Consider the following 25,897-nt stretch of genomic DNA (forward strand, 5'->3'; position numbering starts at 1 on the left):
TCTCTGCATCTCCCTCCAAGGACCAACACATCTGTGTTGTGTCAGAGGGTCCTCTACACAGGACTCCCCCCCCCAACTGCTCTACAGGACAGGTAACTATCTTGCGCCTGAAACTCTTTCCCTTCTCCCCCCCCCCTTTTTCTCCCCTTCTCTCCCCATCTTTAGTCAGCAACTGGGTTTGGCAGACCAGGGACCCTTAAAATCCTTCCCTACAAGCTTTCCTTTTTTCTAATTTCCTCAGATGCACCAAATACTTTCCACATGCAACCACCATGAAAGCTAGGTACATTGGATTCAAGTATTAGGACCAAGAAACATACACTTATCATTTTTCCATGTGCATTATGTTTACCTTCATGCTTTTGTAATAAAACTATAATCTTTTATTAAAAGTTATCTTTCTCTCAGTCTCCTCTTTAAGCAAAAGGGAATTTCTCTGCATTACGCCGTCTTGTTATCCAGCCTGCGATCCTAAAGTTTCAATAAGGGCAGTATAATAATTCCCCTAAACAAAACAGCCCTTTTGGTAACATTTCCACTGCTGCTGCTGCTGCTGCACCACAGATGTGAACAGCAAGCAGTGGAGGGAGCCCTCGTCCCACAGCTCAGGTGAGAGGTCAAACAGCTGTCCTCACACTGAGAGCAGTTGTGTTGGGCCAGCAGGGGCTCCAGCAAGTCTCTGGAGGGCCAGAGGCGGGGGGCTTCCTGCAGGCCGGATTGGGAGCCCCCGAGGGCCACAGGTGGCCCCCGGGCTGGGGTTTGGGCACCCCTGGTCTAGAACTTGCAGGTTGTGACCTGACTTAGGGTGGTTTGCACCAGAGGCACCATCACAGTGATAGCAAGATGGGTGAGGAGGGGGGCAACGAGAAGCTGAACAAGTACTGGGGCCACTTCTGCATTACAACTGTATACTGATTTGGCACAAAGTTTCATACAATCATAGAGCTGGAAGGAACCTACAGGGTCATCCAGGCCAACCCCCTGCAAGCAGCAGGAAACTGGAGCATCTCTAGCAGGAGAGGAGGGACCCCTTGTCCCACAGCTCAGGTGACAGGTCAAACAGTTGGCTGTCACACTGAGAGCAGTTGCATCAGGCCAGCACAGGCTCGCGGGTGCCAGAGGCTCATTGGAGACGGGGTGGCTCCTGGGGGCTCCCTGAGGGCCGGACTGGGCGTCCTCGAGGGCCGCAAGGGGTTTGGGCACCCCTGATTTAGAAAATTTCTATGCTGCCTTCCCCCAAGCTAAGATTCCTTATCCCAGGTTCGACAGCTGGGCTACCTTGCTCAGCACTGGCTGGCAGCTGCTCTCCAGGCCTTTGGGCATAGAAAGGGCTGACCCAGCCCTGCCTGGTGATGCTGCAAGGGCCCAGCCTGGGGCTTCTGGCACACCAAGCGAGGGTCCCAGACTGAGCAAAGGCCTGTCCAGGCCTTGGCCAAGCCTGTGTCACCCCCTTCATGGAGTCCTGAGGCCACTGTGGGGAAAAGGGCACCAGCCTAGCCAGCTACCCCCTGCCCAGTGCACCAACCAGGCTCTTCCTATGTTCCTGGAAACAACAGCACCAGTGGCCATTCACAGCCTCCTTCTCCAGCAGGAACAGGCCCCATTCCCTCTGAAGCCACATCTTGTGGCAAGGAGTTCCACAGGCAAACTGCGCACGTGCACCACAGGCCCAGAACAACCCAGTGTCTGTTTTGCGCATGCGCTAAGCAAGGGGCTCTTCGCCCCCTCGCTCGATCTCCTTCATCCGACCAATCAGGAGTGGCGTGCGCTCATTATGCAGGCGCGAGAGACGTGACCGGAACGCCATTGGCTGAGGGAGTGGCAGGAGCATCATCACGTCTGGGAATAGACTCAATAGAGCCGCGGGCGTCCGACAGCTCACAATCCTCTCACAGACCCCGGTCTGCGCACGCGCCAAGCAAGGAGACCCCCTCCCCCCGTTCGCACAAACGCCGTCGGTCGACCAATCAGGAGCGGCGCGCGCTCATTATGCAGGCGCGAGGGCGTGGCCGGAACGCCATTGTCTGGGGCTGCGGCGGGCAACAGTCGCTCGCGTGAAGGAGACTAGACGGCTATTACACGCCTCCACACAGCCCCAGTGCCGGGCCTGCGCATGCGCCAAGCAAGCGGCTCTCCCCCTCGCGCAAACTCCTTCGCCGACCAATCAGGAGCGTCGCGCGCTTATTATGCAGGCGCGAGGGGCGGGGCGAGGATACCACTGGTGGAGGGAGTAGCTAAAGTCCGCGGGAAGAGCGTCGTCCTCGTGAGGAGACTCGATGGAGCGCTGGGCACTGTTGCTGCTGAGCGCGGCGGCGTTGGCGGCTCCGGCGCCGCCGCCGCCAGGGCGCTACACCCCCGACTGGGCCAGCCTGGACGCGCGGCCGCTGCCCGGTTGGTACGACGCGGCCAAGGTCGGCGTGTTTCTGCACTGGGGCGTCTTCTCGGTGCCCGCCTGGGGCTCCGAGTGGTTCTGGTGGCACTGGCAGGGCGAGCACAACCGCGCCTACCAGAACTTCGTCGACCAGCGCTTCCCGCCCTGCACCACCTACGCCGACTTCGCCCCCCACTTCACCGCCCACGACTTCCAGCCCATGGAGTGGGCGTGGCTCTTCCAGGAGGCGGGCGCCAGGTTAGCCACGTCCCTAGGAGGGAGGGGTTTGCTAGCCCTGTGCTTCACCTCCTGCTGCACCCAGCAGTGGGACAGCTTTTCTAGGAGTTGGGTACCAAGTTAGCCACGCCCCTAAAGTGAGAATGGGCGGGGCTTGCCCTCTGCCTGCCTTCTCCTGCACCCAGCAGTGCGTGGGGCTCCTCTAGGAGGTGGGCACCAGGTTGGCCCGCCCCCCAAGGAGGGAGGGCGGGGCTTGCTTGCCCAGTGCTCTTCCAGGTGCTGGGTTAGCCATGCTTCCATGGAGGGAGGGGTGGGACTTGCTAGCCCTCTACGCTGCCCCCTGCTGCTACCACCACCACTACCACCCTGTAGTGCTCTTCCTTGACTGCAACTGGCTTCTTCGTTTATAGCTGATCAATGATTTCCATTATATGAATCAAGATATTAATGATTATGCCCATTTAGATAATTATTAGCCTGTATTAATTGATAATGTTGGCAACCTTCAGTCTCGAAAGACTATGGTATCGCGCTCTGAAAGGGGGTTCTGGAAAAGCGTCTAGTGTGGCTGAAAAGGCCAATTCAGGAGTGACAATCCCTTCCATGCTGGGAGCAAGTGCAGTCTGTCCCTGATCTGTCTCCCTGGCTATGAGCCTTCCTTCTTTGCCTCTTAGCCTCAGACTGTTGGCCAAGTGTCTCTTCAAACTGGGAAAAGCCATGCTGCACAGCCTGCCTCCAAGCGGGCCGCTCAGAGGCCAGGGTTTCCCACTTGTTGAGGTCCACTCCTAAGGCCTTCAGATCCCTCTTGCAGATGTCCTTGTATCTCAGCTGTGGTCTGCCTGTAGGGTGCTTTCCTTGCACGAGTTCTCCATAGAGGATATCCTTTGGGATCCGGCCATCATCCATTCTCATGTCATGACCGAGCCAACGCAGGCGTCTCTGTTTCAGCAGTGCGTACATGCTAGGGATTCCAGCACATTCCAGGACTGTGTTGTTAGGAACTTTGTCCTGAAAGGTGATGCCGAGAATGCGTTGAAGGCAGCGCATGTGGAAACCGTTCAGTTTCCTCTCCTGTTGTGAGCGAAGAGTCCATGACTCGCTGCAGTACAGAAGTGTACTCAGGACGCAAGCTCTGTAGACCTGGATCTTGGTATGTTCCGTCAGCTTCTTGTTGGACCAGACTCCCTTTGTGAGTCTGGAAAATGTGGTAGCTGCTTTACCGATGCCTTTGTTTAGCTCGGTATCGAGAGAAAGAGTGTCGGAGATCGTTGAGCCAAGGTACACAAAGTCATGGACAACCTCCAGTTCATGTGCAGAGATTGTAATGCAGGGAGGTGGGTCCACATCCTGAACCATGACCTGTGTTTTCTTCAGGCTGATTGTCAGTCCAAAATCTTGGCAGGCCTTGCTAAAACGATCCATGAGCTGCTGGAGATCTTTGGCAGAGTGGGTAGTGACAGCTGCATTGTCGGCAAAGAGGAAGTCACGCAGACATTTCAGCTGGACTTTGGACTTTGCTCTCAGTCTGGAGAGGTTGAAGAGCTTTCTGTCTGAACTGGTCCGTAGATAGATGCCTTCTGTTGCAATTCCAAAGGCATGCTTCAGCAGAACAGCAAAGAAAATCCCAAACAAGGTTGGTGCAAGAACACAGCCCTGCTTCACGCCGCTTCGGATGTCAAAGCGGTCTGATGTGGAGCCATCAAAGACAACAGTGCCCTTCATGTCCTTGTGGAAGGATCTGATGATGCTGAGGAGCCTGGGTGGACATCCAATCTTGGGGAGAATCTTGAAGAGGCCATCCCTGCTGACCAGGTCGAAGGCCTTCGTGAGATCTCTGAAGGCTATAAAGAGTGGCTGTCATTGTTCCCTGCATTTTTCCTGCAGTTGTCTAAGGGAGAATACCATATCAGTGGTGGACCTGTTGGCTCGGAATCCGCACTGTGATTCTGGATAGACACTCTGCAAGTACCTGGAGCCTCTTTAGTGCAACTCGGGCAAACAACTTTCCTACAACGCTAAGGAGAGAGATGCCACGGTAGTTGTTGCAGTCACCCCTGTCGCCTTTGTACAGAGTGATGATGTTTGCATCCCTCATGTCTTGAGGTACTCCACCTTCTCTCCAGCAGAGACAGAGGATTTCGTGCAGCTCAGTGACGATGATCTCTTTGCAGCACTTGAGGACTTCAGCAGGGATGCTGTCTTTTCCAGGTGCCTTGCCAAAGGCAAGGGAGTCCAGGGCCACGTGAAGTTCTTCTAGGGTTGGTTCACTGTCAAGCTCCTCCAGCACAGGCAGGCACTCAATGTTGTTCAGCGCTTCTTCGGTGACTACATTTTCTCTGGGATATAGCTCAGAGTAGTGCTGCACCCAGCGTTCCATCTGCTGCGTCTGATCCTGGATGACCTCACCTGTGGCAGACTTCAGAGGGGCAATTTTCTTCTGCGTTGGACCCAGGGCCTGCTTGATACCATCATACATCCCCTTGATGTTGCCTGTGTCAGCTGCTATCTGTATCTGGGAGCAGAGCTGGAGCCAGTAGTCGTTAGCACATCTCCTGGCAGTCTGCTGGACTTTGCTGAGAGCAGCTCGGAGGACCTGCAGGTTGCACTCACTGGGACAGGCCTTGTATGCTGCTTGAGCTCTCCTCTTTTCCTCAATGACTGGTGTCAGCTCCTCAGAGTGGGCTTCAAACCAGTCTGCCGTCTTGTTGGTCTTCTTGCCAAATATGGACAAGGCGTTGTTGTAAATGGCATTCTTGAAATGTTCTCATCTGTTGGATGCGTTTGCATCGGCCGGGCCTGGAAGAGATTCCTCAAGCGCTTGTGCAAATTCCTCCACTTTTCTCTGATCCCGGGTCTTGCTGGTATCAATGTGAGGTCTTCCTTCCATTTTCATGTGGTACAGTCGCTTTGTTTGCAGTTTCACTCTGCTGCACACCAGGGAGTGGTCGGTGTCGCAGGCAGCACCCTGATAGCTGCGTGTGATCTTGATGCTGGGAAGGCTGGAGCGTCTGGTGAGAATCAGGTCGAGCTGGTGCCAGTGCTTTGATCTTGGGTGTTTCCAAGAGACTCTATGTTGGGGCTTCGTGTTGAAGAATGTGACACAGAGACCATGATGACAGCAAAACTCTAGCAGGCGTTGGCCATTTTTGTTCATCTTCCCAGTGCCGAACTGACCTAAGCAAGTGGGCCAGGAACTGTTATCAGCACCAACTCTAGCATTGAAATCGCCGAGGATGAACAATGGCTCTTTTACGGGGATCTTCTTGATAGTGGTGGCCAGGTCATCATAGAATTTGTTTTTGGCTTCTGCTGGAGACGACAGAGTCGGTGCATAAGCACTGATGAGAGTGACAGGTCCTGCTGATGACTGGAGCTTCAGGGACAAAATTCTTTCACTTCCCACAGTAGGTGGGATGATGGATTCCAGCAGGGTATTTCTGACTGCAAAGCCAACACCATGTTCCCTGGTTTCGTTTGGTGGTTTTCCCTGCCAGAAAAATGAGAAATTTCTTTCCTTGACAGATCCGGAATCTGGCAGCCTCATCTCCTGAAGGGCGACGATGTCCATCTGCAGTCTGCTCAGCTCCATGTCGATGACAGCTGTTTTGCGTGCGTCGTCTATTACTTGCAGGTCATCAGAGAAGCCAGGTGTCATTGTCCTTACGTTCCAGGTGCCCAGCTTTAGGGCAGGAGTTTTCTGTTGCATGGTGCAGAGTTGTTGATCCGCTTGTCAGTTTTCACCCTAAACCCCACGTACCCCGTGAGGTTAACGGACCGTGGCGAGGCAACACCTTACTGACTGGGGACTGCCCAGCTTAAGGCGGGTGGTAGCTGCCCAATGAGATGCAATGATCTCTCCCACCGTCGGAAGCAGCCCCTGGCGTCACGCTCTACGCCAATCAAGCGAAAACTTATAACCGGTAACTGCTGCTTCCCGTGTTGTGCCGACGCTGTATGGCGAAGTTGGAGTGTCCTCTCCAGTGCACGAAGCCTGGGTAAAGAAGGTATGGAGGATAGGCTGTTACCCATGCAGCAAATCCCCCCTCTCCACGTCGCTGGAATGGTCCAATGGAAAGGCAAAAGCCAATACGTTTGGTTCCAGTGTCGTCGCAAGAGTTGCCAGAGTGTGACTGTGTACAGCCACGAACTGCCTCAGGGACTCCGGCTCCTGATTTTGCCTTGAGGTTGACTCCTGAAGCCTTTTCCACAACTGGATGTAGCCACAAGGCAGTGGAGGTTTGGGATCAGAGTTTTCCTTCTCTTAGATGAGCTGCCTTTCCAGGCTGACGAGGCTCATCTACCCGGTGGAAGAGAGAGCAGTGTTGAGACAAACAGGGGGTGCAGGGGGGAGGGGGAAGAGAGGGGATTGTGGGTATCTGGAAATTGGAGAGAGCAGTGGTGAGACAAACCATTATTTGTGCTTATAGTACAACACTTTAGTTCCCAGGAGAGACAGTTTTCAGTGTTCACCATCTTTGTTCTGGTTGAAAACCAGTTTTGCAGAATACTTGGCTGGTTCCTCAGTGGAGCGTACAGTCTCCATGAACACTGCTGAACCGTCTGCCTCAACCGTCATAAACATGAACCGTCTGCCTCAATACTGCCTCGGCGCTGCTCTCTCCAATTTTCAGATGCCCGTGGTCCCCTCTCTTCCCCATCCCCCCTGCGTCCCCCGTTTGTCTAGGCACTGCTCTCTCTCTCCAATTTCCAGGTGCCCACAGTCCCCCTCCCCCCTGCGTCCCCCGTTTGTCTCACCACTGCTCGCTCTCTCCAATTTCTGGATGCCCACGGTCCCCTCTCCTCCCCCTCCCCCCTGCGTCCCCCGTCTGCCTCGGCACTGCTCTCTCCAGTTTCTGGATGCCCACGGTCCCCTCTCTTCCCCCTCCCCCCTGCGTCCCCCGTCTGCCTCAACACTGCGCGCTCTCTCTCTCTCTCTCTCCAATTTCCAGATGCCCCCAATCCCCTCTCCTCCCCCTCCCCCTGCATCCCCGTCTGCCTCAACACTGCTCTCTTTCTCCAATTTCTAGATATCCACAATCCCCTCCCCCTCCCCCCTGCATCCCCCGTTTGTCTCACCACTGCTAATTGATAATATAATACAATGAATGTATTAACTGGTAAGGCTTTGAAGGTGTCAGTGTGCAACCAGGTTGATCACATTCACTCACATACATTCACACACATTCAAAACAAACATCTGGAGGAACTGAGAGTTCTGTAGAACAATAATTGTAAAGACCTCATCTGAAAAAAGGCACTTATGAGCAACCTGCCAATTTATAAACCGCCTTGTGTCTTGAGAAAGGCAGTATAAAAATCTTTTATATCAATAAATAAATAGTTGATGCTCAATAATAAGGAAAAATTGGTTAAGGGTGCAATCCTAACACACATTCCAGCCCCACCATAAGGGCAATGCAGCTCCAAGGTAAGGGAACAAACATTCCCTTACTTTGAGGAGCCTCCGTGAGTGCTCCCCAACTCCAGGATGCAGCACATGTCCCATTGGCGCAGCTATGCCAGTGCTGGGAAGTGGGTTAGGATTTGGGCCTAAGTGGGTCACCAAAGGGTGATGGAGAGATCAAATAACTGCCTCAAGCCCTGGGTCTATTCAAAAATCAGACACTGTAGCTGCTAATTACCCTGCAATGAGTTCATTCCCTCTTCTATGCAATGGTTAAAGGTACTGGCAAACTTTGTCCTGCATTATATCTGGTCACGCAGATATAATTGCATTATATCTGGTCAACGCAGAGATGCCTGCTTTGGCTCGGTCATGTCGTGAGAATGGATGATGGCCGGATCCCAAAGGATCTCCTCTATGGAGAACTCGTGCAAGGAAAGCGCCCTACAGGCAGACCACAGCTGCGATACAAGGACATCTGCAAGAGGGATCTGAAGGCCTTAGGAGTGGACCTCAACAGGTGGGAAACCTTGGCCTCTGAGCGGCCCGCTTGGAGGCAGGCTGTGCAGGATGGCCTTTCCCAGTTTGAAGAGACACTTGGCCAATAGTCTGAGGCTAAGAGGCAAAGAAGGAAGGCCCATAGCCAGGGAGACAGACCAGGGACAGACTGCACTTGCTCCCAGTGTGGAAGGGATTGTCACTCCCGAATTGGCCTTTTCAGCCACACTAGACGCTGTTCCAGAACCCCCTTTCAGAGCGCGATACCATAGTCTTTCGAGACTGAAGGTTGCCAACCCAATATCTGGTCACCCTGCCCATATTAATTACTAATTATTGTAGCTAATGAAACAGTTGACAGTGATTGATATGTGATTACTAATCATTAATATCAATGGATAATGATTTCACATATTAGATTGCATCAAATCAGTGTGAATAAAATTAATTTTTTACAATGGTGATTTTTAATTTACAATATACTTCTTTTTAACAGAAGAAGTTTGATGTATACAAATAAAGTGGGTGGGGGAATAGCTCCCTGCCCCAAAGGGGATCTCACACACACAAAGAAAGGAGATGTCAACAAACCACTGCTAGAAAAAAAAGGTGTTGGCACCAAGTTGGTGCCCTATGTAAAGCCTCCTTGTGACACCCCATTACCCTGCCAGCACGGCAACTGGTGTGATGGTGGGGGTTGGGCCAACTTCTGATTTCACCCTAGAGTATTGTTTTAATTAAACAAGGCAAGTAATCAAAACTAACATCTACAGTACATTGGTACATGTATAATCAGATTTGCCACCCCCAAATACCAAAAACTACAAGGAATATTGTTGCACTTTTGACAAATTTCTTGTGGATTAAAAATAAGGACATGTTCATTAGGCTGCAATGCTATGCTTACGTGGGAGTAAGCCCCATTGACTAAAATGGGACTTCTGAAAAGACATGCTTGGGATTGGGCTGCAAGTCTTCCTGCTGTCGCTGCTTGCTTTCAAGTTGGCATAAAAGTGCTTTACAGCACTTCAGCCATTGCACCAGCACAATACAAGGATAGGATTGCACTGTAAGAAAGTTGGTTTTGACTTATGGCCAAATCCTGCATGTCTACCCTGAAGTAAGTCCCATTGAAGTCAGTGTAAGTTACTCCCAGGAAAGTGTGTACAGGATTGCAGCTGCAGTCGAATATGCATTTTCATGGGAGTAGGTTGAACATTTCTACTTCTGAGTGGAAATGAATAGACTTGGACTTTAACCCATTTCTCCCCAGCCCACAGGTGAACATTTTATCCCTGTTGTGTATATGCAATGTTAGGCAGAAATGGCTTAAGTTCCATTGATTTCAATGGGGCAAAAATCCAGAACAAACGTTCAGTTATTGTGTGGAAATTTACTGACTTGGGATTTGTTCCATGGTGGTTTTCCACTTCAAAGTGTGCTCAGATGTTCAGAGAATTTAGTTTTTTTCCACTTTTGGGTATCTCAGAGTGTGATTAAATATATATGCTTACCTCAGAGTAACACTGAATGAAGTGGGACTTCCTTCTGAGCAAACATATGTAGGCTTGAGCAGTCAGTCAAGTCCCACCCTTCTGTGTGTCTCATCTGGTGGAGGTATTTAGGTTTACACTTCTGAATTCATGTAACCACATGAACATATCAAATGTTAATTGAACCTAGTGGGAAGGCCTGGAATCATCCAGAGCAGGGAGAAACCCTTTCAGTTGTGTGGGGTTGGGGGGGAACCTTGCATGAAAGTACTTTACCCTCTATCCTGGGTTGCAGTTAAAGAGATAGGAGAAGAATTGGTTCAAAAACAAGAGGCAAGTTTATGTGGGTGTGCAACCACTGTACAGACACCAATAGCACACTCCAGTGTGTGTTCTCAGAAGTAAGTCTCATTTACTTCAGTGTAGGTCTTACTCCTAGGTAAGAACGCAGGACAGCACCCTTAGGAGAATGTGATAGTTTAAAGGTAGATGAGCATGGCTGCTGCTTTTCATTCTGAACCACTGTTTTGGGCATGACTGCTGCTTTTGTATTTTTTCACCCTTATACTGGAATTTGGGAGGGGGAACACAATGAAATGGATGGGTGGTAGATAGGCATAAGGAAGTACTTCAGCCAACACATCTTTAACAAGTGGAATTTGCTATTGCAAAATGCACTAAGTTCCATAGAAGAGGGCAAGCAAGAAAAGGCAGAGGCATGAAATAGAGGAAGTAACTCAGAGCTTAGTTACAGCATTATAATTTGACCAATTTTTTGTTTATCTGAATATTTTGACATTTCTTTATTAATTTTGGTGTGAAGATTCAAAAAATGCTGTTTTTTGCATAGCGTCGATAGTTTAGCCACAATTTATGCTATGTATGCAGTTGTAGGATATGGTACGTATTACAATGCATTAGGCCAGCAGTCTCCAAACTGGAGACCACTGTGCAATAGGAAAGGGGTCCCCGGTTCCGTCAACACTTACCATTCTGCCAGGGAGCCATTTTTTCCTGCCACTTATCTCCCCCAAACTGAGCTCTAGCCTGCTGCACCTGCCCAGAAATCTGGGCGCAGTAGCTCCTGGGGCGACAGAACCCAGAAGCAGCAGGCCAGAGCTCAGTTTGAGGGAGATTGATGGCAGGGAAGGATGGCTCCCCAGCAGAATGGTAAGCGCCATTCAAGGGGGGAGGGAAAAGGCAGGGTGCCGGATCTGGCCCGCAGGACAGGGTCTGGAGAGCCCTGCATTAGGTAATAGGATAGATATAAACACAAAATTTAAGATAACTAATAAGTTTTGATGATACACAAATGCTAAGACAACTCTTGGAATCAGCATCTCTGAATTGTATAAGATACATTAAAAATTCAACATAAACCATTTTTGTATTATACAGTGTTATTGGCAGAGTGGAGAGAAGGAGGCAAATACAGATACAATGGAGGACAGAGTGCCTGTACCTTTAACCACTGTATAGGAGAGGGAATTTTGACAGCTCAAAATGGGTGTAAAAAGCTACACCTGCCAAAATTCCCTCTTTTATACAGTGGTTAAAGGTACAGGCACTCTGTCCTCTATTGTGTCTGGTCACCCTGGGCAAATAGAAAGAAGATGAATTTAAAAACACAATGCTGTGACTTGGGATGAGATCCAGTAAGGAAGTGGAATGGATGGAAAGGAGGTGAAATGGGAAGGGAGAGACAAAGCCAAAAGAAAATAATTTTGTAATCAGATTGTGAAAGGGTAAGAGACTAGATTAGTATCTTTGTGGTGGGTGTGAGTAAAAAGCAACACATTTTAGTCATGTCTAAAAGTTATATGCAGCATGTTTTGCATTAGCTTGAATTTAAAAAAAGTAAAGAAACTAGTCAAAAGAGATCCCCTGGGCCTAAGCATAGAGAGAAGAGGAAAAATGGAAGTGAAAAAGAAGGCACACATGGTTTGTGAAGAACAGGATGACAGTACAGTAGCTCAGTTTGGATGAGTTCTGATGATAATACATCCAGTCAAGCAGCAGGTCTTTCTCTCTGCCTACTTCAAACTACATTGACCAAGAAGGTAGCAGCCCTTTCAGATTTCCTAGTCCAGAGAATTGGCAGGATCTCCTGACAACAGTGAGGCACTTACCCAACCTATTCAGTCCCCTGTTAGTTTGGGGGGTATTTGTGGCATTTCCTTTCCTTCTGAAGCTGTGTCTTTGGTTCCCACAGGTATGTAGTGCTGACCACCAAGCATCATGAAGGCTTCACCAACTGGGGGTCCAATGTGTCTTGGAACTGGAATTCAGTGGATATAGGACCCCATCGAGACTTGGTTGGCGAATTGGGGGAGGCACTCAAGCAAAGGTATCTTGTCAAGTGCAGGACTAAGTGGGTTTAGAAGGTGGGGCTAGTGTGTGTATATGATGCATACTGGACTTAATAACTCATTGAGTTTCAAACCTCTATATTTCATGATCGACTTTCCCCTTTCTTTAATCTTCAGGAACATTCGCTATGGACTGTACCACTCCCTCTTGGAGTGGTTTAATCCACACTATTTATCAGACAAAAAGAACCAGTTCAAGAGCCAAAATTTTGTCTTGAAAAAAACTCTACCAGAACTTTATGAGCTCGTTTTAAGGTGAGAGCAAAAACTCTGACATTCCAGGTTAAATACACACTTACTTAGGGTGAACATCCCATGGAACAAAGTATGACTTCTGCGTAAATGTGGATAGGATCAGGCTGCAAGGAGCATTCTCCCTCCCATTCTGATTATTTCCCTCTCTTTGAGACAATGGCCTTAACTTGATATTTTAGGCACCAGTTGCTTTTGTTCCAGAGTGGCTTTGGAAGCCTGTGCCAGTGGGGTGTGTGCTGCATCCTGCCTTGGTGCTGGAAAGGATTGGACCCTACGCCTGAGGAACAGTGGGAGGGTGGTGGTGAAAGGAGCTGCTTCATCCATTGTCCTCTAGCACATTTGTTCCCAATCTTCTACTCGAAGTTGGAACTCTAAGGATTTGAGCGCCACTGCAACCAAGGGACTTCATTATGTGCCTGGGGGATTGCACCTTCCATTATCCACTCTGGGGGATATCACTGTCCGGATAGCCAGCGCTACCTCCTATGTATGTTACGAAGCCCCTTTGTTGCAGTGGTGCAGCGATCGCTGAGGTACCATTGCTGCCATCATTGTTGGGCCACTCTTCTTAAGGGGGAATGACCTGCTTCTTGTTCCCCTAGTGGGTCACGACTGCACTAGCAGTTTCAGCACTCAAAATTGTAAGCCCAAAGACAAGTACTTAAGGTGGTGATTTCCTGACCGTGGAGTTGTGGGAATCTTGTGGGTGGATAGCTGCAGTTGGCTACAGCACATACTGAGATTATAGGTTTTCTCTCATGTAACTCCTGACTGAATGGGCAAGAAAGCACAAGGTCTTCTTGCCACTGAGATCCAGCACAGTGCAGCTATAAGTTGAGTTACACAAGGAATCATGGAGGTCCATTGGATGCCCTGGCCAAGAAACTGGCTTGGTTCAGTGTCTTGATTAGATCTGGATTTGGCTGCTGAAAACACTGCTGTGGCCATCTCCCTCTGTGTTCCAGTTTTCTTTTCTGCTTTCACTATGATTTGCCAGAACCATAATTTACACTGACAACAGAATGTTTTGGGATGGGGGATATTTACTATTTGTTCCAAGTACCTCACCAATTTTATAATGCGAGTTTCCTGTATGCAAACACAACACGAGCAGCTGCACTACAGCGGCCTGATATAATACAGCCTTTTCCCTCTGTGCCCACTCCCCAGCCATTTGTAGTCAATTGTCATTGTCATGAAATGGTCCCTAGTGGCTTGTCTCAGCAGTACACCTACTCAGCAGTCTCAGCAGTACACCAACTGTATTGTTAAATCATCTGGTTTTGTTAATATGCATTTATAGGTACAAGCCAGATATCATTTGGTCTGATGGTGAATGGGAAGCTCCAGACACATACTGGAATTCAACCTCTTTCCTTGCCTGGCTTTACAATGACAGTCCAGTGAAGGTATACACTCTTTGACATTTATGAATCGGTTAAAAGGTATTTTCAACCTGGAGAGTTTTCTTCCAGTGCTTGTATCTGAGAACCAACCTTAGAGTGATTTCTGATGTTTTGGACAGTGGACAGAGATGAGACATGCTCGTACATTTTCCACTTTCCTCCTGATTGTCTGTGTATGTGTTGCCAATGGTGGGTTCACATTTTGCAGCTGACCCAAGTGACAGGAAAAGGAGCAAAAGTTCAACCCTGGGTAATACCAAGAAGCATGGAGAACAGAGTGTTACTCACTGGCTCTTTGTTTTCCCACCCAAACAACCCACATCTGGAATGTCCAGAGCAACTCTTTGTTTCTGAACCTTTGAATGCCGTACCCTCTTACTTGTGCCTTTCAGGTCTACAGTTGTTCCTGAAAGTTTTTAGCTTAGGCAAAGTGACCTCAGGCCTTTCTTGCTGCTGTTTCCTCCTAGGATACTGTGGTAGTGAACGATAGATGGGGCATCAATTGCTCTTGCCGTCATGGAGGCTTCTACAACTGTCAAGATAAATTCAAGCCTGGCACTTTGCCAGACCACAAGTGGGAGATGTGCAGCTCTATCGACAAAAGGTCTTGGGGATATCGAAGCACCATGCAGATCGGTGAAGTCATGAATGAACCTGACATCATTCAGGTGAGCACTTTGAAGTGAAGAGAGGTGTGCCAAGGATTAGCAGTTTAGCAGGGATGTTGTGTGTGTGTGTGGGGGGGGGGGGTGATGGCAGCCAGAGCAGAGACCTGAACTGAGCCTTGCGTCTAGACATAGTAGGCCAGGCTCTTTAAGAAGCCAGCCTAATGGAACCAGAGCAACAGACAAGGTTGCATGTTGCATTAATCGTGTCTTGACCTGACAAGCTGGGGGACAGTGCTGGGGGAGAGGTAGCGGCTGTGGTGCATGTCGGCACCAACGACGTGGGCAAGTGTAGCTGGGAGGTCCTGGAGGCCAAATTTAGGCTTTTAGGCAGGAAGCTGAAAGCCAGGACCTCAAAGGTAGCGTTCTCTGAAGTGCTACCTGTTCCACGCGCAGGGCCAGCTAGGCAGGCGGAGATCAGGGGTCTCAATGCGTGGATGAGACGGTGGTGTAGGGAGGAGGGGTTTAGATTCGTTAGGCACTGGGGAACGTTTTGGGACAAGCAGGGCCTGTACAAGAGGGACGGGCTCCATTTGAACCAGAATGGAACCAGACTGCTGGCGCATAACATTAAAAAGGTGGCAGAGCAGCTTTTAAACTGATCCCTGGGGGAAGGCCGACAGGAGCCGAGGGGCATCCGGTTCGGGACTCCTCATCCCTATGGGATGAGGATGGGGAGGTTAGAGAACAACAAGACAAAGGCAGGGTAGGAGAAGAAATTGGGAAAGGTAGGGAGATGGGATGTGATAGACAGTTTAGCACAATGAGAGGATGCGGGGACAAAGGAGCAAATAAGCAGCCCATCCTGGGGCATTCCGTGTATAAATGCTTTTATGCGAATGCCCGAAGTCTACGAGCAAAGGTGGGAGAACTGGAATGTCTGGTGACAAGGGAAAATATTGACATAGTGGGCATAACGGAAACCTGGTGGAATGCGGAGAATCAGTGGGATACCGCAATCCCGGGCTATAAACTCTACAGGAGGGACAGGCAGGGGCGTGTTGGAGGTGGGGTGGCCCTTTATGTTAAGGAAGGGATAGAATCCAGCAAAGTAGAGATTGAAGGTGGGTCTAACTCCACCGTAGAATCTCTGTGGGTTAAATTACCAGGCTTGAGCAGCGATGTAATACTGGGGGCGTGCTATCGTCCTCCAGACCAGAAATCTGATGGGGACCTTGAAATGAGGAAACAGATCAGGGAGGTGACAAGGAAGGACAGGGTTGTAATCATGGGGGACTTCAATTATCCTCATATTGACTGGGTCAATTTGTGTTCTGGTCACGATAAGGAAACCGGATTTCTTGACGTGCTAAATGACTGTGGCTTAGATCAGCTAGTCACGGAGCCCACCAGAGGACAGGTGACTCTGGATTTAATTTTGTGCGGTACGCAGGACCTGGTTAGAGATGTAAACGTTACTGAGCCATTGGGGAACAGTGATCATGCTGCGATCCGTTTTGACGTGCACGTTGGGGGAAGAATACCAGGCAAATCTCTAACAAAAACCCTTGACTTCCGACGGGCGGACTTCCCTCAAAGGAGGAGGCTGGTTAGAAGGAGGTTGAAAGGGAGGGTAAAAAGAGTCCAATCTCTCCAGAGTGCATGGAGGCTGCTTAAAACAGCAGTAATAGAGGCCCAGCAGAGGTGTATACCGCAAAGAAAGAAGGGTTCCACTAAATCCAGGAGAGTGCCCGCATGGCTAACCAGCCAAGTTAGAGAGGCTGTGAAGGGCAAGGAAGCTTCCTTCCGTAAATGGAAGTCTTGCCCTAATGAAGAGAATAAAAAGGAACATAAACTGTGGCAAAAGAAATGTAAGAAGGTGATAGGGGAGGCCAAGCAAGACTATGAGGAACGCATGGCCGGCAACATTAAGGGGAATAATAAAAGCTTCTTCAAATATGTTAGAAGCAGGAAACCCGCCAGAGAAGCGGTTGGCCCTCTGGATGGTGAGGGAGGGAAAGGGGAGATAAAAGGAGACTTAGAGATGGCAGAGAAATTAAATGAGTTCTTTGGATCTGTCTTCACGGCAGAAGACCTCGGGCAGATACCGCTGCCCGAACGGCCCCTCCTAACCGAGGAGTTAAGTCAAATAGAGGTTAAAAGAGAAGATGTTTCAGACCTCATTGATAAATTAAAGATCAATAAGTTACTGGGCCCTGATGGCATACACCCAAGGGTTATTAAGGAATTGAAGAATGAAGTTGCAGATCTCTTGACTAAGGTATGCAACTTGTCCCTCAAAACGGCCACGGTACCAGAAGATTGGAGGATAGCAAATGTCACGCCTATTTTTAAAAAGGGAAAGAGGGGGGACCCGGGAAACTATAGGCCGGTCAGCCTAACATCTATACCGGGTAAGATGGTGGAATGCCTCATCAAAGATAGGATCTCAAAACACATAGACGAACAGGCCTTGCTGAGGGAGAGTCAGCATGGCTTCTGTAAGGGTAAGTCTTGCCTCACAAACCTTATAGAATTCTTTGAAAAGGTCAACAGGCATGTGGATGCGGGAGAACCCGTGGACATTATATATCTGGACTTTCAGAAGGCGTTTGACACGGTCCCTCACCAAAGGCTACTGAAAAAACTCCACAGTCAGGGAATTAGAGGACAGGTCCTCTCGTGGATTGAGAACTGGTTGGAGGCCAGGAAGCAGAGAGTGGGTGTCAATGGGCAATTTTCACAATGGAGAGAGGTGAAAAGCGGTGTGCCCCAAGGATCTGTCCTGGGACCGGTGCTTTTCAACCTCTTCATAAATGACCTGGAGACACGGTTGAGCAGTGAAGTGGCTAAGTTTGCAGATGACACCAAACTTTTCCGAGTGGTAAAGACCAGAAGTGATTGTGAGGAGCTCCAGAAGGATCTCTCCAGACTGGCAGAATGGGCAGCAAAATGGCAGATGCGTTTCAATGTCAGTAAGTGTAAAGTCATGCACGTTGGGGCAAAAAATCAAAACTTTAGATATAGACTGATGGGTTCTGAGCTGTCTGTGACAGATCAGGAGAGAGATCTTGGGGTGGTGGTGGACAGGTCGATGAAAGTGTCGACCCAATGTGCGGCAGCAGTGAAGAAGGCCAATTCTATGCTTGGGATCATTAGGAAGGGTATTGAGAACAAAACGGTTAGTATTATAATGCCGTTGTACAAATCGATGGTAAGGCCACACCTGGAGTATTGTGTCCAGTTCTGGTCGCCGCATCTCAAAAAAGACATAGTGGAAATGGAAAAGGTGCAAAAGAGAGCGACTAAGATGATTACTGGGCTGGGGCACCTTCCTTATGAGGAAAGGCTACGGCGTTTGGGCCTCTTCAGCCTAGAAAAGAGACGCTTGAGGGGGGACATGATTGAGACATACAAAATTATGCAGGGGATGGACAGAGTGGATAGGGAGATGCTCTTTACACTCTCACATAATACCAGAACCAGGGGACATCCACTAAAATTGAGTGTTGGGCGGGTTAGGACAGACAAAAGAAAATATTTCTTTACTCAGCGCATGGTCGGTCTGTGGAACTCCTTGCCACAGGATGTGGTGCTGGCGTCTAGCCTAGACGCCTTTAAAAGGGGATTGGACGAGTTTCTGGAGGAAAAATCCATTATGGGGTACAAGCCATGATGTGTATGCGCAACCTCCTGATTTTAGGAATGGGTTAAGTCAGAATGCCAGATGTAGGGGAGAGCACCAGGATGAGGTCTCTTGTTATCTGGTGTGCTCCCTGGGGCATTTGGTGGGCCGCTGTGAGATACAGGAAGCTGGACTAGATGGGCCTATGGCCTGATCCAGTGGGGCTGTTCTTATGTTTTATATTAAGCTGAATGTGTAAAACAGTTGGCTTTTTTGCCACTGCTGCCATTTGTCACCTGGGGCAAACATCTGGAAGAGAGCATGAGGAAAGACAGACACATAAAATAGGCCCAGGGTGCTGTGAAAAGGCTTTGAGCTTTTTTGAGGTCTGTCTGGTTGTAACACATCAGGAAATGGGACCCTAGTATATGATTCACTCACTGGTTGGTTGCTCCATCTCTGCCCATACCCAGTTGTATGAGAAAAGAGGAAGTTACGCCGCTTACTTCTCAGGGACTTGGCTTGAGAGCACTTTCTTATCCTCCAGTGGTAGCAAAAGGACAATAGAGCATGTGTGGAAAGAGAACACCTTGCAAGAAAAGCCAGCAAGGAAAGAAAGCATTTGGCTGCTTGCTCCTCTCGCTGTTGGCTCTTTTGGGAACTAGCTGCCAGAAACGTCCTTCTGCACTCAGAAGAGGGAAGCAGGGAGACAAGGTGGGAGCAGTGGAATAACTCTAATGTTTACCAGCATTCAGTACAGGTGTCCCCCGGTATCCACGGGGGATAGGTTCCTGCTGCTACTGCATACAGGAAACCACAGATAGAAGTGAACCCTATAAATTCCCCCCATTGTGCAAATAACTTATCTTTGTCTGATTGCAGTCTCCCTATCACTGTCTTATCTGTCTCTGTGCCCATCTGTGAACACTAACAGGAAGCAGGAAGAGCTAACAGAAAGCAGGCTGGGGGGCTGAAAACAGTGCAATGCTAAGCTTTCTGTCACTTCCTGTTCCTGCCATTTCTGCTTCCTGTTAGCACTTCCTGCTTCCTGTTAACATTTGCAGGTGGCACAGAGAGTAGAGCTGTGTTTCTAAAATTGTGGGTCAGGACCCACTAGGTGGATTGTGAGCCAATTTCAGGTGGGTCGCCGTTCATTTCAATATTTTATTTTTAATATATTAGACTTAATGCTACCAATGTATGTGACTGCATTTGGGGAAAAGTGACAAATCTGTACTTTTAACAGGCTACTATGAAGATGCTTTTAACAATGATAGTAAATGAGACTCCTGGGTAAGTGCGGATAGAGTTGCAGCCCAGGATTGTTAGAAATTTTCCAGCTAGATGGTGTCACTTCCGGTCATGACGTCTCTTCCAGTGGGTCCTGTTCAGATTCTCATTCTAAAAAGTGGGTCCCAGTGCTAAAGTAGTGAGAACCATTACAGTAGAGACACAGGAGACAGCTTCACAAAGATAAGTTGTTTGCATGATATGAGGAGCTGGTGAACCACAGATAAGTGAAACCATGAATACAGACCCTGTGGATATGGAGGGATGACTGTACACCTTTTATACTCCTGGCAGTCCTTTGAGGTAGGTTATGCTGAGAGATGGTGAGCCTAGTGAGCTTTGCGGCTGAGCAGAGACCTGAACCCAGATCTCCCAGCCCCTAGTCTGACACTTTAACCATTAGAAACACTTTCTACCACAGGTGTTGCGGACTGGATATGGCCTGTAGAAGCACTTTATCTAGCCCCCATGATAATTGGGCTCTCCCAGCACCACCACCAGCTTTTCTCAGCTGTTGAGCTTTGAAGAGACACATTGGCATAAGTGGCACTGCTAAAAGGGTGGTCCATGTTATAATTGGGCTCTCCCATACCTTGAAAATATGATCAAAATTTGTGTATTTTCTCTTCTTTCATTTTCAGCTAATGAGTTCCTAAGTGCTTATTTCTGATCATCACCTGCTTAATGATGTCAGTTCCTGCTTAATGACATCACTTTGACCCTCAGCAGGTGCCATGAATGCCATCCAGCCCATTCTATGAAATAGAATTCTATGCCAAATAATAGAATGCCATCCAGCCCATTCTATGACACCCCTGGTTTATACAGTAGAGTGAGTAGACCCATTTCCTAGGGAGGCTTTGGAATTTGTATCCACATAAATCTTTTAGGAAAGGGTGAGCAGGTGAGTGCCTGGAATGTTTTAAGGTACAATATCCGTAGGGACGCTTCCCATTCCCTGCTTATCTTTGGCAGTGGCTCTCACTCTCTTCTGCCTCAAGTGCTTCCATATTCTGTTCCTGTCTTTGCCGCAGGAACTGGTGCATACTGTCAGTTACGGAGGAAATTATCTTCTCAATGTGGGGCCCACCAAAGAAGGGGTGATTGCTCCAATCTTCCAAGAGAGGCTTCTGGCACTTGGCAAATGGCTGAAGATTAATGGGGAGGCCATTTATGAATCAAAGCCATGGAGAGTCCAAAAGGAAAACGGCACTGACTCCACATGGTAAGGTGACTTCTTGGAGATGGGGGGAGGTCTTCAGTAGAAGTGTCACTGCTTTCATGAGAACAAATGAAGGTATAACCACATGAATGACTACGAAATTGCATTTTAGTGTTGGAGTTAATTTTTGCACATTTTTCGATACAGCATTGAAGTGTCTGACATTAGAGCCTGTAGAGAAATGGGCTGGCATGTATACAGTTTATTTTCTCCCTAACTACAGTTATCTTATGCAAAAGCAGGAATGAAAGAACATCGAATTAGCACCTTACAATAAGTAGAAGTGTTTGTTTTGTTAACACCATAAAAACAGAAAACACCACATTTTGGTGTTTTAAGATATTTTCCAGAAACTAAAATAGTTTACTTTTCCAGTTAGAAATAATACAGTGGCTGCATGTGCTGACACAATATCACCTAACCTAGTACACTTTGGAAGTGTTCAAAACTAATAAAAATGAGAACATGGAATAAAAACACATAACATCGCTTTTTGTTTTTAAATTTTTTTTCCAAATCATGAAATGTGCAAGAAAATAAAACCCATTTTCAAACACTCCTAATAATAAGCCATTAGTCAGATATTTTTGTGGGTTTTTGGGAGGCATGGAGAAGGGAACCTTTTCTCTGATAAGCAGCATGGGCTGCAAGCTGCAGCACTGTAAAGGAATTTGAAGCATTAAGGACTTCCATCTTGAAAAAAAGATGCCCAAATGACGATGCAGCTGACCAATAAGAAGATGAATGAATACTCCAAATATATATGCACACTAGTTCATTATATAAAATATATTAAGCCCATTTGGTATCCAAATCAGCTCTTCCTTTTTTTGCTGTGCTTTGTTGTACTTGGATATTTTACTTTCTGAGCGGGCTTGGACTAGAGTGCAACATCTGAAGCAAGCAATGATTGTCACCTTCATTTCATTTAAAAGGTGACGAATCTTCTCTTTGTTTTGTTTTTTGTTTTTGGAAATGTGATGAATTGAGAGGGTGGCATTAGAGTTCTTTTAATTGTGTTTAACACTCTTCCTTCCTACCAATGGTATCCAAAGCAACTTATATTGCCATTAAACACCTCGACAGTTAGACCAGTTTTGAGGCAGTGATATGTTAAATCCAAAGTAGATGAAGGAATGAGAAAACACTGGTTCTGAAAATCATTGAGAACTAGAAGAAAGGTAACGCAGTAAAAACAACGAATGGAGAGGCCTTTGCCAGACCCACCTCCGTGTTTCTGACGTCAGCGGCTGAAAAGCAAGGACAGATTGCAATGCAATGTTTACTTTTTCATAGTGTGTGTCCTGGTGGACTTTGTGAAAGGCTTTAATCACTTCTGGCTGACTAGATGTGAGGACTTAGAAAAGTGCCACAAGCTGGCCTTCAACTGTAACCAGGGCTTGGAAAGGACAGGGCTGCACAAGCAGATGCTTTGCTTCTGCAAAAGACGGTGCCTTTGTCCCTCTTCCTAATTCAATGTATTGCCTTGCATTCTCCCAGGTTCACTTCGAAAGGAGCAGTTGTCTACGCTATCTTCTTGACCTGGCCAAAAGACAGTTTGCTGACACTACCATCCCCAGTCTCATCTGGAAGCACTGAAGTAAGGAGAGAGGGGAACAACAAGCCAGGCTCTCAAAATCATCCCTCAGGATATGGTGGAATTTGGAAAAAGCTGATGCTCCCTCCTCTTTTGTTAAACAAAAACTAGCTTGTTAGTTTTTATGACTGTGGTAGGAACCTGACAAACTGTGGGCAGTATCTGCCATAGATCCATGCAGCAATCAGCACATGAGCATATGAAACTCCGTTATGCTCCCTTAAGCATGATTTGCTGCATGGGTAACAGTCTATCCTCCACACCTCCTTTACCCAGGCTTCGCGCACTGGAGAGGACACTCTGTTCCAGAACACTATTCAGAGCGTGATACCATAGTCTTCCAAGACTGAAGGATGCCAACAAGAAATGCTCCCTTATCTGTGAACTTGGCATCTGCGTATGCCATGCCTGCACCTCAGAGGGCCTCCCTGGTGTAACTGGAAGGCACTTCCTGTTTGCACTGGCAATCTCTGGAGGTATTCTGAGGTGCAAGGAGGCTGCATGTGGCCTCCCTGCATCTTAGAACACCTCCTCGATGTGACCAGAACTTACCAGTGCAGACTGGAAGTGGGCTTTAGCCTTCTGAAGAGGCTGGGAGGTCAGCACACCCTCTGGAGGGCTGGGTGCAGTCTCCAGGTGAGTAATCGCTGCACCAGGCCCTCCCCTATAGATTTCAGTATCCGTGGATTTGTTATCTATTTGGGGTCCTGGAACTGATTCCCCAAGGGCCTACTGTTTGAGGCAGTGCTCCTGCCACAATCCTGGATGACTTGAAGGTGGTAAGCTGCTTGGTACAACTGGCAATCCTTTGCAGTGTTTGGGGATTTGTCACACATGCATGCATATGTGGAGCTGGTTCATCCAGGCGATGCCCTGTGCAAGCCTGGCCAGTTTATAAGCCTGTTGGCCCTATGGAATCTGAGACTATCTGGCAACTGTGTGAAGCAGCCTCGCGTCTCTTAAAATGGGTTTTGCGTGAGCAACAGATTGACTTTGTTTTCTTCTCCTTGTAGGTGACCATGTTGGGGTTTTCCATGCCTTTAAAGTGGAAGGCATTCCCAGGCAAAGGACTGCAGATCATGCTGCCCTTGGCAACCCCTTCACTTCTCCCTCTGCAATATGGCTGGACTCTCAAGCTAGTTGGAGTGGTGTGATGGTGAAATTGGAGGGGTACCCAGAAGCTCCTCACTCCTGTTCTGTTTCCTGAAGCCACTGTAATTAGTGGCATGAGCAGATTTGAAATGGGTGTTCTTAAATTTGATTCCCTCTACTCCTGACGCATTGACATACTCCTGGAGCTCTCATGGTATTGACTCAAGCAGCATATTGGCGACAGGATGACAAGATACAATGGACAGAGTGCCTGTACCTTTAACCATTGTGTAGAAAGGGAATTGTAGCAAGTACAGTTCAACATGGAAGGGTTTAAAAAGCTGCACCTGCCAAAATTTCCTCTTCTATACAGTGGTTAAAGGTTGGAGAGCAAGGAGGCAATTAGCCCTTTAGCTCTTTTCTTGAGACAGGTGGTATTGAAAAGGGTTTATTGGAAGAAGAACAGGCAGAATATAGAACAGGAAATAGAGGACTTTGTGATCAGAAAATCCAAAGCAAGTTCAAACTACAAATTTCCTGCACTAAGCAATCTACTTGCTCAGGAGCTTAGCTGCCCTACATCACCAGAGAGGCAGGTTGTGCCAGGCTGTTGACTCAGCTCCTCAAAACAAGAAACTTGCAATTCCTTCAGATCTTGTTTCCCTTTTCAAGCTGTACTCAGGAATTGGGTATCAAACTTGCTGACTAGTCCTAAGATGGGAAAACTGTCCCCACTGTTGGGACCTCCCTGAGCCATGGTCACCTGGGAGGGTTTAGCCAATGGGCGGGCACGATCAGAGCCCAGCAAGGTGCTTCCTTGTCCATTGTTCCACAGACATAGGTGCTAGCCAGGGTAGTGTTACCCTATATACCATTAGAACAACCATCTAATGGAGTTAGAGACTCTCTGGCCTGGATAGGAAGACATAAGGGGTAGAGAGTTCAAAATGGAGGAACTGAGCCTGACTGCTTCCATTTTGATACAGAGTATGAGCATAGCAAAGGAGGAGGGCTTTTCATTCACCACACATTTATTCTGAATCATACAGGTGGAGGAATAGATTTTCAGGTAGATTGAGGCCTGTGCTACTCAGGTTAAGGAATAAAAGAGGAACTTCATCCTTCAAAAGGGCAGCTTCTGGTTGCCTGGGAGACATAGTTTTGAGTGTATGGATGCAAATCTAACATTCAGATGTTATTTTCGTTGAGGTACTTTTGTTGAGCTCAGCTAGGTTGAGTTACATTGTTTGAGGACAGTCTTTTTGATGTTTTATTCTGCAGTGTGTTGCTTGCTGGACCTTCTCCAATGTCTGATTTTCAAATTAAGTTTCAAAAATAAAAACTGGTGATACTGAATTTAAATGTGTTGCATCTTTGCTTTGCCATGGGCCACCAACTGTACAGTCTTAAACCTAAAGCCGCATACAGTGCAATCCTGTGCATTGTTTACTCAGAAATAAGTCCTGTTGTGTTCACTGAGGCTTACTGTCAAGTAAGACTGCAGCTTTAACATTGTCTCCAGCTGTCATTCTGCTACTCCAGCATTTTTCAGGTGTCTGCAAGTCAAAAGGGACGCCCCCCAAAAGAAATCCTTTCATTGTTTTCCATCAGTGAAGGCTAGTGCCACCTTTATATGTTCAAGGGGAAATACCTATGCAGTACTTATTGCAAGACTAGATTGTAGCCAGTGAACGTCACAACTCAATCATTAATTGTGGCACTGTGCAATAACAGTTGGAGCTAAAGGCCAACTGAAGAGATCAAAAATACAGTAGATGTCACCTGCCTTTTGCCCCAGCAATACATGCTGAGTCCTTGCACATGTTTTATACCATTGACAAATAGCTTTTGGCATCAACCCTCCCTTGCAACACCCTGGAATGAATAGCTGTGCGTTGACCATCTTGGCATTGGAAAGACAGGACTTTTGAAGGAGAGAGGGAGGAGAGTAGGGACACATCCCATACGTAATTCAGGTGCAGGGAAACTCTCCAGCAAATAAAATTGGGAATTCCAGAGCCAAAATAAATACTCGTCATTTTTCAGAGACACAGTCTTCTGTTGATTTAGTAGTATAAATGTCCATATACTCCAAGCAAACTGCAAACCAAGCCAAACCTATTTGCAAGCTAGATACACCAGAGTGCAAAATGGGGCCTTTACGACGAGGAAGCCTGATAGGACAGGTATATATATAATTTTTTCCCCCAGCTATTTTGCACAAATGCGAGCAGACTTGAATATCTGGGATGCTTCAAGCATTATGGAGCAAATCTAGCTTGCACCCTTACTTGGGAGTAAGCAGAAGACACGTGTGTGGAGGACCTGGCTGTAGTGCTTTGGCAGACAAACTTGAAGAAAGCTATTGCTGTTCTCGGCAAGAACGTCTCCACAAACTAGAATTGACTAGATTATGTATGTACAGTACATTAG

The 25,897-nt window shown here is 47.9% G+C and overlaps 1 protein-coding gene across 1 annotated transcript; it reads left to right on the forward strand.

The window, feature by feature from the left end:
• The first annotated feature begins 1,971 nt into the window (after positions 1-1,971).
• Positions 1,972-24,820, forward strand: FUCA1 (alpha-L-fucosidase 1). The gene is made up of 8 exons (XM_066638315.1): positions 1,972-2,629; positions 12,216-12,350; positions 12,490-12,627; positions 13,931-14,036; positions 14,501-14,701; positions 20,588-20,778; positions 22,276-22,375; positions 23,386-24,820. Exons 1-8 carry the CDS (start codon positions 2,277-2,279, stop codon positions 23,524-23,526), a joined length of 1,365 nt encoding a protein of 454 aa, XP_066494412.1. The 5' UTR covers positions 1,972-2,276; the 3' UTR covers positions 23,527-24,820.
• Positions 24,821-25,897: the final 1,077 nt, after the last annotated feature.

Source organism: Tiliqua scincoides, chromosome 10 (assembly GCF_035046505.1).
Source record: "Tiliqua scincoides isolate rTilSci1 chromosome 10, rTilSci1.hap2, whole genome shotgun sequence".
NCBI classification, from domain to species: Eukaryota; Metazoa; Chordata; class Lepidosauria; order Squamata; family Scincidae; genus Tiliqua; species Tiliqua scincoides.